Source organism: Trichosurus vulpecula, chromosome 2 (genome assembly GCF_011100635.1).
Source record: "Trichosurus vulpecula isolate mTriVul1 chromosome 2, mTriVul1.pri, whole genome shotgun sequence".
Lineage (NCBI taxonomy): Eukaryota > Metazoa > Chordata > Mammalia > Diprotodontia > Phalangeridae > Trichosurus > Trichosurus vulpecula.
Window position 1 is genome coordinate 327,779,213 of NC_050574.1, and position 14,525 is coordinate 327,793,737.

General features: G+C 43.8%; 1 protein-coding gene across 1 annotated transcript in view; it reads right to left on the reverse strand.

The window, feature by feature from the left end:
• LOC118836121 (lactotransferrin-like) overlaps nucleotides 1–8,794 on the reverse strand; it is a 36,356-nt gene extending 27,562 nt beyond the window's left edge. Inside the window, exons 1-4 of the mRNA XM_036743473.1 lie at nucleotides 8,531–8,794; nucleotides 3,771–3,931; nucleotides 1,770–1,878; nucleotides 319–507 (exon numbers count right to left, since the gene is read on the reverse strand). Of these exons, the coding sequence (XP_036599368.1) occupies nucleotides 319–507; nucleotides 1,770–1,878; nucleotides 3,771–3,931; nucleotides 8,531–8,573 (502 nt within the window). The 5' untranslated portion in view covers nucleotides 8,574–8,794. The remainder of the gene's footprint in view (nucleotides 1–318; nucleotides 508–1,769; nucleotides 1,879–3,770; nucleotides 3,932–8,530) is intronic.
• Nucleotides 8,795–14,525: the final 5,731 nt, after the last annotated feature.

The following is a 14,525-nucleotide window of genomic DNA, read 5'->3' on the forward strand; positions in this document are numbered from 1 at the left end:
AGGGGAATAATTTTTTTTTTAAAAGAAAGAAAAAAATTGAAAATTGGCCTCTGAGTCAGGAAGACCTCTGTTCAAGGTCTTGCCATGTACAGTCAAGTCCCTTAAACTCTCAATGCCCCAGGCACCTGAGTCTAAGCTGATAAGCTACAGTTTCCTCTGCATTCAGTAAAAAAAGTTCCCCTCAGACCTCACTTGGCTGCTGAGATCACAGATCTGGTGAAGGGCAGGACGGAAGAGAAGGGGAGGGGGACCTAATCATAATAATACTACAGCTACAAGCAACTATATTCAGAGTCCTCATTGTGCTTGCCAGCTTACCGTCCTCTATAGGTTCCGGTGGTCCTTCCCAGTCCAACAAGTTAAGTTCATATAATGTCCCCACAGGCACGACCCACCCAGCTGACCTGCCCAGGCCAGTGTGGCAGGACTTCTTGCCTTTGAGGTCCTTGATTTGGAAATCAGTTCCTTTTTTCCCAACAGCTACGGCAAAGTACTGAGACAGAGGCTCTATAAGAGATGGAAGAAACAGGAAGATTGTCAGCTAGGAGCCAAAGACACTCTGCTGATCTCCTAAGGGTTGGGGAGATCCCAGGAAATCTCTGATCTTGGTGGTGAGGAGAAGGAAGAATTTGAAAACTCTTATAAAACTTACATTCTCACACACAAACACACACACACACACACACACACACACACACACACATAGTATATAAGCATATATAAAAATCTTTTAAAACACAAAATAATGAAGAGTGAAATGAGCAGAACCAAGAGAACATGGTATACAGTAACAGCAATATTATTTTAAGAAAGACTTTGAGCAAATAAATTATTTTGACTGTGATCAATATCTAAATTAACTATAAGGGACATAAGAAGAAAGACATTATCTGCATCCAGAGAAAGAAGTGATAAATAGAAGTATGTATAGAATAATTTTACATATATGTACATGTGTATATGGATGTGTATATATATATATATATATATATATATATATATATATATATATATGCCTATTTGTGTCTAATAGTAGCCATCTTGGGGGGAACGGAAGAAAAAAATCGAAATTTACATGATAACTTTGTGGTATATATATAAAGAATAGCAAGCTGTACATAGTAGATTTAAAGTTTCATACGCAATCATTTTTTTTTATTATACTATGTTACGGAAATGTTTGTTTTATTCCACAAATTAAAAATAAGAGAATTTTTTTTAAAAAGAGAAAACTCTTCCTTGACCGTCATAAGAGAAAATAATCAAAGCTCCCTTTTCAAATCATTAAATGCTGGGAATTTTTCCAATGGTTTCATTCAGGCAAATGAGTGACTAAGAAAAATCCCTAGTTCACATTTGCCAGCTCCACAGTCTCTTCTCAGGCAATTTCCCAGCTAAAATCCCCATATTGTTTTGGTGACCAGAATAATGTCCATCGCTGATTTGTTTTCCTCTCTGCTCCTTACACCATGGATTTGAATTCTTCAGAGCCAGAAGCATATAGAAAAAATAAGTTCAAGGGGCAGAAATGTATGACAAAGAGGGAGAGTTATTTCTATAAGGGCCTCTGCTATAATCAGGAAATTTCTGGAAGTTTTTTTGTCCCACAGACAAAGCCCAATCTCTCACTCTCATCAATGGCCTCTCTTGAGAATAACACAAACCTCACTCTCTGGACTTTGAGGTTTGGTCCTGTTAGCGCCCCGAGAGTTGTCAGAATCCTCTGTCCTGGCTTGGGAGCCAACCTGTGCAAGTCAAGGAGAACTCACCATTTTCAGTACCATAGTCTTCAGCAACAACAGGTTTCAGATTGTAGGGGACCAGACCTGCTTCATAGATCAACCCACCATCGATAGTCACAGCATCAGCTTCATTTTCCTAAAATAGATAAGTGTAAACAGCCCTGAAGTTCCTCATCTCTCAATAAGAATAGTATGATCGCATGTAAGGGATAGTTCTGGCAGGAAATCATAGAAAAACTATGACCGGAAAAACTTTTGCAAAGCTACATTGTCCTTTACCTGCCGTGCAGACAGCTGGTGGCTCAGTGGACAGAGTTCCAGGCCTGGAGTCGGAAAGACTTGATTTCAAATCTGGCTTTAGATACTTACTAGCTGCGTGACCCCAGAGCAAGTCACTTAACCCTTGTCTACCTCAGTTTACTCAACTGTAAAATAGGGATAATATCGGCACCTACTTCTCAGGGTTGTTTGGAGGATCAAAAGTACTTATCACAACAGGGATTTAATGACTGCTTAGTTCCTACCTTCCTTGGAACATAATATGGATAAACATGCCAAAAGTTCTCTTTCTCATTAAATGAAAAAAAATGCCTCTCATTCCCCCTCCCTGCCTGCAATTACCCTGCCTTCCATTCAGACAGCATTTACCAAGACCTTCCTAATGAAAAACCCTCAAGAAGTCTACAGAAAGCAAGCTGGATATGGAATCAGAAGCCAAAATTGTGTTCAAATCCTGGCTCTTCCACTTACTATGGGATCTTAAGCAAGGCACTTGGCCTCTCTGGGCCTCAGTTTCCTCACTGGTAAAATGAGGGGTTTGGATTAGTAACCTCTAAGGTTCCTTCTTACCCTAAATCTATAAGCTATGAAAATTGGTAAGCATGTAGGAATGGGGCAGAGTCCCTTTCATTTGTACTTCCGTTGAATAGCTAATTATTCACCAGCCACACTCTCTGAAGTCAAAGGGCCCAGGTTCAGATCCCAGCCCTGCTACAAGCTACCTGGACGACATTGAGCAATCTTGCTTAATCTCTCTAGGGTTTTCTCATCTGCAAAAAAAGGGTGGGGAGCTAAACTAGGGTGACCTCAGAGGTCCCTTTCAGATCCAAATCTATGAATCTATGATCTTTTCCCATTTGTACTTGAAATCTTCATTCACCTAGGTTCTCCTACACCCCTAGAAGATTGTCTTGAAGAATGACTTCAGGAAGGAAGAAAGGAAGGAAGAAGGGATGAATGAATGAATGTATGAATGATCACCTGGTAGCTAAGTTCCAGGTAATGAGCATCACTGTGCTGATCTGGGCTGAGTCTCAGCTGGCAGGCACCCAGTCAAAGGACCCTCACTCAGCTGAAGCCTTCCCAGCTTGGCAGGCCTTGTCAAAGCTTGCCCTTTGCTGGCATAGCCTTAAAGAAGCAAGGGTCCCTTAGATGCCAACACAAGGCAGCGACAGAGATGGTATGTTTTTTATTTTTAAAAATAATTGAGAATCCAATGCAGTTATAATTTCTGGATTTTATTTTTCTTTCCTCCTTTTTTCCCCATAGAGCTGCTTTCTCAGCATTGCAAGTAGTCCTGTCTCCCTTCCAGGCTCCCTTTTGGGGAAAGCACTTTTCCAGAATTACTGAGCTCTAAGAATATCTTTGGAGCAGGTAGGTGGCGCCATAGTGCTAGGCCTAGAGTCAGGACAACTCATCCGGAGTTCAAATTTGGCTTCAGACACTTACTAGCTATGTGACCCTGGGCAAGTCACTTCACTCTGTTTGCCTCAGTTTCCTTGTCTGTAAAATGATCTGAGAAGAAAATGGCAAACCACTCTAGTATCTCTGCCAAGAAAACCCCACATGGGGTCATGAAGAGTCAGATCCATAACAAGAATTTCTTAGAGACCCTCTTGGAAGGAGGTAGCAGTGCAATGAAACAAAGTAAAAGTGTTGGCAGAGAGCAGAGAGGACATTCTTCCACTCTCCCTCAGGCAGACAATCACACACCCTCCACCACATCACTAAGAAGGGCTGGTGACCTACCGCGATCGCCTTGACACAGTCCAAGTGGGAAGTTTTCTTTATACAGGCCAGACCGGGATGGTTGATAGAGTTCATGGCCTCTTTAAATTCATTGCATTTCTTCAACTCATTCTCTGATATGACACACCATCTTACTTGTTCTGTAGAAGCCAGGCACAGCCCTGGAGGAGAAAAGCCACAGGGGAAGTGAGCTCAACCGGGAACAGAGAAGGTGACCCTGTCCCGGGTGCTGATCCCCTGCTGCAGGAGGGAGCCCTGAGGAACAAGCCCTCCAGTGCCTGCGTGCAAGGTTGGAAGCTGTCCCCACCAAATGGAAACTGAAGCTAGCAGCCTGTCCCAGGCTAGTCACCAGCTTTCAATTATCCAGGGCATAAGCGTTCATTCCGGAGATGTCTCCCCTTTCCTTCCCACACACCTCAGAATGGCAGGGAAGGATGAAGGACAGAAAAAAAAAAAAAGACAATTCACCTTCCCTCTCCCAGGTATTTTACTCCTCATCAGTGGCTCTTTGGGGGGAGGGGGTTGTGTTTTGTTACTGCTGATGTTGCTACTATTTTTCACAAAGTCTTTCAGCATGATGCACAAAATAAAATGTATAGGATTACAAGGGAAACCAATGGTATTGAATACAGATTAAAAAATAAAATTTGCAAACCCTAGTTTAAGAATCCCTGACTTAGGGGCCAGCAGGTGGTACAGTGAATAGAGCACTGGCCCTGGGGTCAAATCCAGCCCCCAACACTTACTAGCTGTGTGACCTTGGACAAGTCATTGAACCCTAATTGCCTTAATAAAAAAACTTGACTTACAGAGAGATTCAAATCAGCTTTGTTGATGTGTAAGTCAGCACTTCCAAGATCCATGGTTTCCTGGGCATTGGTCCTTCATTTTCTTTTCTTTCTTTTTTTTGAGGTAATTGGGTTTAATTGACTTGCCCAGGGTCACACAGCTACCTTACTTTATTTTGAAAATCCGTTTTATATCTCCCTATCCTTCTAGACTCTCCATGCTTAGCTGGCCTGTGGTTTAGGTTTTACTAATGGTTTAATTTAAAAAGAAAAAAGAACACTTGATTTACAGCTGGAAGACTGGGTTCAGCCTCTGCTACTTATGACCTATGTGTCTCTGGGCAAGTCATTTAACTTCCCTAAAGTTCTGTGTCTGTAAAATAAGGGAGTTGGACTAGATGCTTCTAACACTGAAACTAAAATATGTGTCAGTTATTCTTAGTATTATCTAAGTTCCCTTCCACCTCTAAAGTCATGAATCTGTGGTCTTAGGACAGCACTGAAACCATATTTGAAGACTTCCCAGCTTAGTAAGACCTGCCAGGTTTTGAACTCACCTCACATTGTCTTTGAGAAGCCAGGGTCACCTTCATAGCAAGATGCAGCATCAGAGGAGGATGTTAGTGAAGGGACTAGCCTGTGCATTACAGCCACTGAAGGCAGTGGATAGAACACCAAGCCTGTAGTCTAAGAAGACCTGAGTTTGAATCTGGCCTCCTACATTTACTATGTGACCCTGTTTGCCTCAGTTTCCTCATCTGTAAAATGAGCTGGAGAAGGAAATGGCAAACCACTCCAGTATCTTTGCCAAGAAAACCCCAAATGGAGTCACGAAGAGTTAGACATGATGGAAGAACACCAAGGGAACACAAGCACAGCAGCTTGCAGGAAATATATTCAAAGTACATTTTACAAACATTCAGAAAACCAAAACACTAAGTCTGGGAATTCATTAGATATGGATTAAAATGTCCCATGAAATATCCTAAAATATCTTTGCCCTCATGAGAAGTATCCTCGCACAGTTCTTCCAGAATGAGTACAGTTTTTTTTGGCAGATAAAGTGTCTTCATCTGCAAAATGTGAGGGGTTGGGCCAGATCTCCAAGGTATCTTAGAGGATCTAAAGGGGCTGTACCATTTCAGCTCCTTTGCTGAGCATTAAATGCCTTCCCAGTCTAGCTCTCTCTCCCTCACATTTCCAGACTTACTAAATATTACTTCCCTCCAAGCACGCTACCTTCCAGCCAACCTTGCCTTCTTGCCATTCTCATATATAATGTTCCCTCTCCTATGTCTGCACAGGCTGTCCCTCCTGCCTGGAATGCCCCCCCCATCTGTCTCTTACAACCTCTTGTTCACCTCAAAGCTAGGCTCAAATGCCACGTTCTACATTAGGCATTTCCTTACCCCCCCCCCACCCCACCCCCAACATAATCGAATGTGTCCTGTGTTTCACATAGATTTAGACCTGGGAGAGACTTTGAATGCAATTAACTCCAACAGCTTCACTTTATAGGGAGGGAACTGAAGCCCAGAGAAATGAAGTAACCTTCCCTCCTTCCCCAGGGTCACACAGGAAGTAAGTGCCAGGGAGCCAGGGGGAACCCAGGTCCTCTGATTTTTATTCCAACGGCCTTTCCTCTATGTTGCAGTCAGTCCTTCAATGCTAGAATTTAGAACTTAGTTATCTAGAATTATTAGTTAAAATGGGAAGCTACTTTGATGTCTGGGGTGAGCTCCTCCCCTGCTTTGCCCTCCTCCTCTCTACAGGAGCCCCTGGCTTCCCTGAAAGCATCCAGGAGGGGATCTGCTGGGATCTATGCTTCATCCCTCAATGGGGCATCTCGGCCCCATTCTCTCCACTCAACTAAGGCACAAAACTTCCTACTTAAGGATTTGCCAAGAGGCAGTGTGACTCTGCTGTCATTTGTCTTTCATTCTCCAAGAGGACCATGACTTAGAGAGCTGGCCTCAGAAATCAAGACCCAGGTTCAACTGCTGAGCTTTTCCCCTCCTCCTAGATGGTTATATCCTCTTCTCTGAGAGGTGGCCTATCTCTATTCTATACCTGTCTTGTATTTGCAGTATCACATTTGGAACTAAAGATCCAAAACTTCCATTTGGCTGATTGGCAAAAGCAATGCAGGGGAAAGAGGAGTATTTTTGTACCCTGTAAGAAACAAAGAGTTATTTGGAAAAACTGTCCCAATAACTTCCCAAATAAAATCAATCACTCGACAAACACTCATTGAGCACTTGCTGTGTGCCAGTCATTGTCTAAGTCAGCTCTGGGGATTTTAAAAAAGGCAAAAATATTCCCCAATCTCAAGGGGCCCTCGGTGGCAGCCACTCACTCCCATTAGCCTGTTGTCTCTCCCCTAGAACGTAAGCTCCTTGAGGGCAAGAGCTGCCTCAGCTCTTATATTTCTATCCCCAGTGCCTGGCACAGAGTAGGCACTTAATAAATGCTTATTGAGTGGTCACTATGAAATCTCAGCAATAGGACATCGACAAGGAAAGAAGGCAGTGGTGTCCATCAGAAAGAATTTGGAGGAGCAAACTGGAATGGCAACTCCTGGGGCTTTATTATGAAAAATGATAAAGCACCATCAGCCCTTTATTGCTCCTAAACACCTGCTTCCAGCCCCCTAGGGAGTCCCTGTAACAAGAATTCAAGCAGCTGTTTTCATCTGGCCTCTGCTACTAAGCAGCCTGGTGACTGTAGGCTGAGCCCTTAGCTTTCCTCCATCTCAGTCTCTCCCTCTGAGCCTGTTTCCTCACAGCCACAAAATGAAGGGATCCAACTAAATCTGTAGCTCTTAATCTGGGGCCAGGGAACTTGGGTTTTTTTTTTTAATGTTTGGATGATTCTATTTCAACATAACCAGCTTCCTTTGTCATTGCATGAATTTTATTTTATGCATTTAAAACATTATTCTCAGAAAGGATCCATAGACTTCCCCAGACTGCCAAAGGGGTCCCTGTCCCAAAAAACGGTTAGGAACCCCTGTACCAGATGGTCTCTAAGGTACCTCCTAGCTCTAAAGTCATGGTTCTATGATTCTTTTTACCTCAGGATCTGCATTTGGGATGAGAGTTCCACATCCTCCTAAGGCAAGTTAGGTCTATTATTGACTGCTGCAGCATTGATCCGGAAACCTCAAATAACCTCTGCATTTCTATCAGGTCCTCCTCTTATAACATAACCTTGTGAAGTATGTCTCCCATCCCCTGCAAACAAGCTGTGTATTCCTGGGCAAATTATTTAACCCCTCTGGGCCTCAGTTTCTTTATCTGTAAGATGAGGGAGGGGGTTTTGATGACCTCATAGGTCACTTGCAACTTTCTTTTGGGGGCGGGAGGGGGCCGGGAAAGTTCTTATTTTATTTTACATTCATTGTGAATGGGTGCAACTTTCTAAATGTCCAGGTGGCTCAGTGTTAGAGTAAGGAAAACCTGAGATGAAACTCTGTCTCAGACACTTACTAGATGTGTGTCTATTAGTAAGCCCCTTACCCCTCTCTGGGCCTCAATTTTCCTCATCTATGAGATGGAGATCGTAATAGCACCCATCTCACAGGGTTGCTCTGAGGATCAAACCTTAAGGTACTACGTAAATGATGGCTTTTATTATTATTAAATGTACGAGGGAAGCAGATCAGGTTCTCAAGACTGCAGTCATCAACAGGATTGATCTCTCTTCCATGCCAGGTATGGGTCTGCCTCATTCACATTTCTGTTGTGAAGACAGGGATGGGAATCCAATTCCTGACACCCTCCAAAGTGCTAGTGGCCTCAGAGAAAGCTCATACTAGGTGACACGCAGAGGGCTACCATGGACCCTGTTCTTGCTCACAAAGACTGGTCAGGGAAGATTGTGTAATAGACAATTATACCTACTCCCACCTCCACCCCAAAAAAGAACCTGGCAACTCCCCTCTAAATCAACAGCCATTCACTAGTCACTTACCTATTATCCCGAAGGATAATAAGGCGGAGAAAGTGAGTCTCATTTCTTTGTTGGTTCTGGGTCTGGCAGCAAGGGGGTGGTGGTGGGGCTTCTATCACAGAATGACCCCCTGGATTCTGTGATGGCTTCTTAGCTGCTCTCCTGGTCCTTTTATAGAGAAACAGGAGCTGTGTTAGCAGAATCAGTGACCTAACAGTATTTGTCCTTCCTTGTTGCCCAATAGTCACTCAGCCACCTTCTGTTCCCTCTTCCCTTTTCCCTCCCCCTGCCCCCTCCTCCTCCTCCTCTCCTCCTCCTCTTTCCCTCCCCCTTCCCTCCTCTGATCATTGCATTTTCAGGAAGACTTGGGCTCTGTTACAGCACTGGAGGGCAGTAGCCAGAGGAAGGAATGCTGATTAATGGGGACGGGGCTGGAGGAGAAAGAATAAGGAAAAGCAGTAGATATTTTGTGAGGGCCTCTGGTGGTTAAGCACCTCAGGGGTTCATACACAATGGCTGCTGGAGAAAAACCCACACTGGAGGTCAACTTGGTCAGAATCAAAGTGGGAGAAGCTCTTTCCTGGTCCAACAACTGCTCTTTAAGGAGAATGGATGAGAAGCAGATTGTGTGTTTCACTGATTAAACCCTGAACTTGGGATCTTTTCTCCTTCACTACTGCTTTTATCTTGAAAATCATCTGGTCCAATGCCTTTATTTCATAAATGAGGAAACTTGGGCCCATATAGACTTGCCCTAAAATATTGTTTTATACAAGGAATCAGACAAACAGCCAATAAGACATGTTGCCCAATAGAGGTCCTTCAGAGACCTGCTTTAATGTGCTGTAATAGGCATTTAAAGAGAGATATCAATGGGCTGGTTGTAAACAGGGATTTCCGCTTAAAATGAGTGCATCCTCTTATGTTGATATTCCCCTCTGATCTTGCCCTCTGGTGCTGAATAGATAGAAACTGATCCAGCCCTAGTTCAGACTCTAAGAGATTCTGAAATAATCAGAGCAGAATCAGTGAGGTGTAGCTGTATTATCAGAAAGACAAGTCCTGCAGTAGCCCTCTTCTTCTCCTATGGGCCAAAGGAAACCTCGCCTGATCCCATCCTGAAGACATGTACAGAAAACAATTCAATGGAATCAAAAAGGCCAGAAGAGGGGGTTAGGAATGGTGGAAATTTTCATGCTTAGCACATTGTAAGCTCCATATTCAATAAATGCCTGTTATTCTTTGTTACCTCCAGGATTAAATAGAAAATCCTCCAACTTTTAAAACCTTTCATAACTCTTCCTACTGATGAGGGCACAGTCTCTGGGATCCCCTTGAACCCATGAACTCTCCTCGAATCTTCCCACTTGATCTGGCCTTGGCCTGAGGCTATAACCATTAGGCCCAAATGCCTACCTTGCCCAACCCTCTATTGTCCAGCTGTTTCCCACCCTTAATCCTGTTTCCCATCTTTAATCCTGATCAAAATATCTATACCCTAGCTCTGATACCCTATTGTCTGTCATTTCCATGTAGCCTTCAGCTATTTCCCATCCTGAAGTCTGACCTCATTTTGGTCCCATCAAGCTCCTCCTTAGACTCCTCCTCAAGTCCTCCCTAGACCCCTCCTCTGATCACCCCAGACCACCCCTCAATCCCTCCCACAATCTTTGTGTATATAATCTCCATCTTGCCTCCATGAAGGGGGTCAGATCCAATCTAGCTCAGATTGATCTGGCCCGCTTTCCTTACAGGCGTCACAAGGGGTGGGATCTCTTGGGGCAGGCCTATTTCACTAACTCTTAGTAAACTTTATCTTTTCCCTTGGCTGAGAAAGCTTGAGTCGAATTCTTTCGGCAGGACCCCGTGTGTCGGTACTTTGAGGTGCCGAGCACCCCTCACCCCAAACCCTCTTCACTACCATTCCAGTCTTCTTATACCTTCTTCTCCTGTGTGTACTCTGTTAGCCAGAGACACTGGCTTCCTTGATGCTCCTTAAACACAGAAAACTACCTTTTCACTGACTGTGACTGATGCCTGGGGGCCATTTCCAATCATCCTGATCTATAATCTTGCCACTGGCCCCAGATGGCTCCAGAGGAGAAAGTGAGGCTGGTGACCTTGCACAGACTTCCCTCACTCAAATCCAATTAGCTTGCAGGTCCTAGAATTATCTTCCTGATGCCATGGTCCTCTTTAAGAGCAAAGGACAAACCACAATCTGTGAGAAGTAGGAGAGCTGTCCCACTGGGGACCCAACTGGCCAGTTCCAGCTGGACAACTCAACTCCTTCCTTCCTTCCATCCTCCCTCCTTCCCTCCTTCCTCCCTCCTCCCTTCCCCTTCCCCTTCTTTTCCCTTCCCTTCTCTCCTTCCTCTCCCTCTGTCCACATAGGGTACCATACCCTTACCTTCTGAATGTGATGAGGTGATTGTGCTTGGACCCTAATTCTAATATCACATTTCTCCTTAGCCTCTGCTTGGGTGCCTGTGCCTGGACCCCAGTTCTAAAATCACATCTCTCCCTAGCTTCAAAGCATTGGCCCTAGCAGTCCCTCTCCAGTTCAAGGGCAGCATGCCTTAGCAGAACACTTATCTCTTCCCCTGATACTGTGGCCAGCTGCACATATAGAATTTATTGGTCCAACTCCTTGTGTATTGTTATTGGCTGTGCACTGGGACATAACAATATTTACTACTTACTGATCTTCCTGATATGTATCCTAGACATAGTCAACTATATACTCCCTTACATTCATCTTGTCTAACAAGACATTTGATGGAAGCCATCTGGATATTTCTAGTCAGCCCTGACCTTTGGTTGACTTACTGACCTTTCATCATCAAAACCACACCCCCAGGTAGCCCCACCTTGGGCTATTTCCCAGTGAACTCTGGGTAAGATACCTGTGCAGTAGACACAAAAAGTGCATGTTCCTTTAAGAACTGACCACCCCTTAACCACATCCTAATCTCACCCCAAGACACCTAATTAACAGGTTTCACCTCCAAATCTCATATTTAAACTTTCCCTGCACCCGTGTAAGGTTGTAGGTTCCCTAAGAACTCTTGCCCACTCTAAAGTGTAATAAACCTTTGCCACCTTGACTTAAAGAATGTTTGAGATCGTGAATTCATTCTGGATGGCCCCAACCCTCTCCAGTACTCAGGAGACCTTAAACAGTTAGCATCTGTAAAGGTGATCAACCCCCCAGGATCCCTTCCTAAGCATTTAGAGTCCCTAAGGATGGGTAAAACCAATTTGATTCCTGAATCACTGGGTTTTTCCCCCTCAACAAACGTACATTTTGATGGCCAAAACCTAGCAAGATATCTTGGGGTTTGCTGGCTAGATTTCTTTCTTAAGATCATGCCTTAACTCCAATTGCTCTGGCTCTCATTAATTGGCCAACAATAAATCTCAGCCCAAGCACCACTTATTGGTCATTGTTTAGTCCCTGGGTTCAGAGTAAATGTAAATAGTAATTGTTTCTGTTTGCCCCAAAACCCTGGGGCCTTCTCCTCCTGGACTGAGTTTTTTTAATTAGGTAAAAGGGATCATTCTTTGGCTCATTTCTTAATTAGCCTTAATCACTGAATGGGCATTGCTTCAGTCAAAGAACTCAGAAAGACCTTAGCTTAAAAAGGCCAATGTCCCCTACTACATCTGGGACCATCTCTTGTCTTCCTCACCTATATCTGGCCACCAGACCCAGATGGCTCTGGAGGAGAAAGTGAGGCTAGTGACTCTGCACAGCCCTCCCTTACTCAAATCTAATTCACTTGCATGTCATGGCATCACTTCCTTGATGTGGTCCTCTTCAAGAACACAGGACAATCCTGATGCTTGGAATGCTGCTCTCCCTCCTCATCTCCACCTCCTAGCTTCCCTGGCTTCCTTCAAGTCCCAGCTAAAATCCTATCTTCTGCAAGAAGCCTTTCCCAGTGCCCTTTAATGCTAATGTCTTCCCCCTGTCATTATCTCTGATTTATCGCATATATGTTTTGTTTATACATAAGTGTCCCCATATTGTCCCCGCATTAGACTATGGGCTCCTTGAGAGCACAGACTGTCTTTTGCTTTTCTTTGTATTCTCAGTGACTGGCACAGTGCTTAGCACATAGTAGGCCCTTAAAAGATGCTCATTGACTTAAGTGTTGTGATTGTTGGGACTTTTAGTCTTTGTATACATGTTATTTTACACACATAATAAGGGGCTCTTAATAAATATTTGCTGAATCTAATTGAAAGAGACCTGAGAGAGAACATCTGATCCAGGGGTTCTCAACTTTTTTATGTGTCTGGTGACAGCCTTTGGATTCTTCTCAGAATACTGGGGGGTGACGGGGGGAGGAGTTAATAATATTTCATTTTTTCATTAGTTTCATGTAAACACAATTTTTAACATTCATTTTAAAGCAAGTTGAGTTCCAAATTTTCTCTCTCCCTTACCTTCCTGCTCCCTGAGACAGTAAGCAATTTGATATAGGTTATATGTGTTCAATCATGCAAAACATATTACCATATTTGTCATGTTGTGAAAGAAGACATAGACCCAAAGGAAAAAAACACACAAAAAAATACAGACAGTGAAAAATAGTCTGCTTCCATCTGAACTCAGACTCCATCAGTTCTTCCTCTAGAGGCAAATAGCATTTTTCACCATGAATGCTTTGGAATTGTCTTGGATCATTGTATCACTGAGAAAAGCTAAGTCATTCACACTTGATCATCACACAATATTGCTGTTACTGTGCACAATGTTCTCTTGGTTCTGCTCATTTCACTTTGCATCCGTTCATGTATAATAATCTTTAAATAAAGATAGTACATATAGGGGTGTAGTGGCCAAGAAATGTAAAGCCCCAGAGATGGTAAGGGGAATCACAGGGTAATTGGTGGTTGATGGGCCCTTTCCAGAAGCAATGATAGTCTTGATTTGACCACTCCTTCTAAAGCAGCTAGTGGCACAGTGGGGGCAACTAGGTGACTCAGTGGATAGACTGCAGGGCCTAGAGTCAGGAATACTCCTCTTCCTGAGTTCAAATCTGGCCTCAGACACACTTACTAGATGTGTGACCCTAAGCAAGTCATTTAACCCTATTTGTCTCAGTTTCCTCATCTGTAAATGAGCCAGAGAAGGAAATGGCAAACTACTCCAGCATCTTTGCCAAGAAAACCTCAAATGGGTTCATGAAGAGTTGGATGTAACTGAATAGCAATGACAACAATCTAAAGCAAGAGGGGGGGAAATGTGTGTTTATTTGAAGTGGGGGGGGGTGTCGAGCTCTCACCAACCAACATGGCCCCAGGTGCAGTAGCTGGAAGAGGAGGGTGTGGCAGCAAGGTGTCAATGTCAAGAAGATGGCAGGCCCAGACATCTGTGTTGTAATTATAAAGTCTTTCAATCAGTAAGCATTTATTAAGCACCTACTGTGCGTGTCAGCCACTGGGGCCACAAAGACAAAAGAGAAACGGTTCCTGCTCCCAAAGAACTTATATTCTAATGGGGAAGGTGACATGAACATATACAGATGTCCCAAAAGCCTTAGTGCAGTTTTAAGCTACAGACTATATACAAAATGAATACAAGCTAGTTTTAGGTGGGAAGCATTAGCAGATTGGGGGTGGGCTGGGGTGGGGCAAGGGAACCCAAAAAGCTTCAGGCAGAAGCAAAGTTTTAAATGAAACCAAAGATTCCGAAGAGATGGAGATGAGGAGGGCAAAGATTCAGATATAGAGGACAGCCAGCATAGAGACAGGTGATGGAGTGTCATGTGTGAAGAAAAGCAAGTAGATATGAAGAGGTTAAAAGGTTGAGGGGTGCTCGGCACCCCGAAATGTTGACGCACCGGGTCCTGCTGAAAGAATTCGACTCAAGCCTTCTCAGCCAAGGGAAAAGATAAGGTTTATTAGAGATTCACCACAATGGGCTGTCTTAAGAAATCCCCCCACCTTGTGACGCCTGTTTCCACAAGCGGGCCAGATTCAACCTACTGAATTAGATTGAATCTGA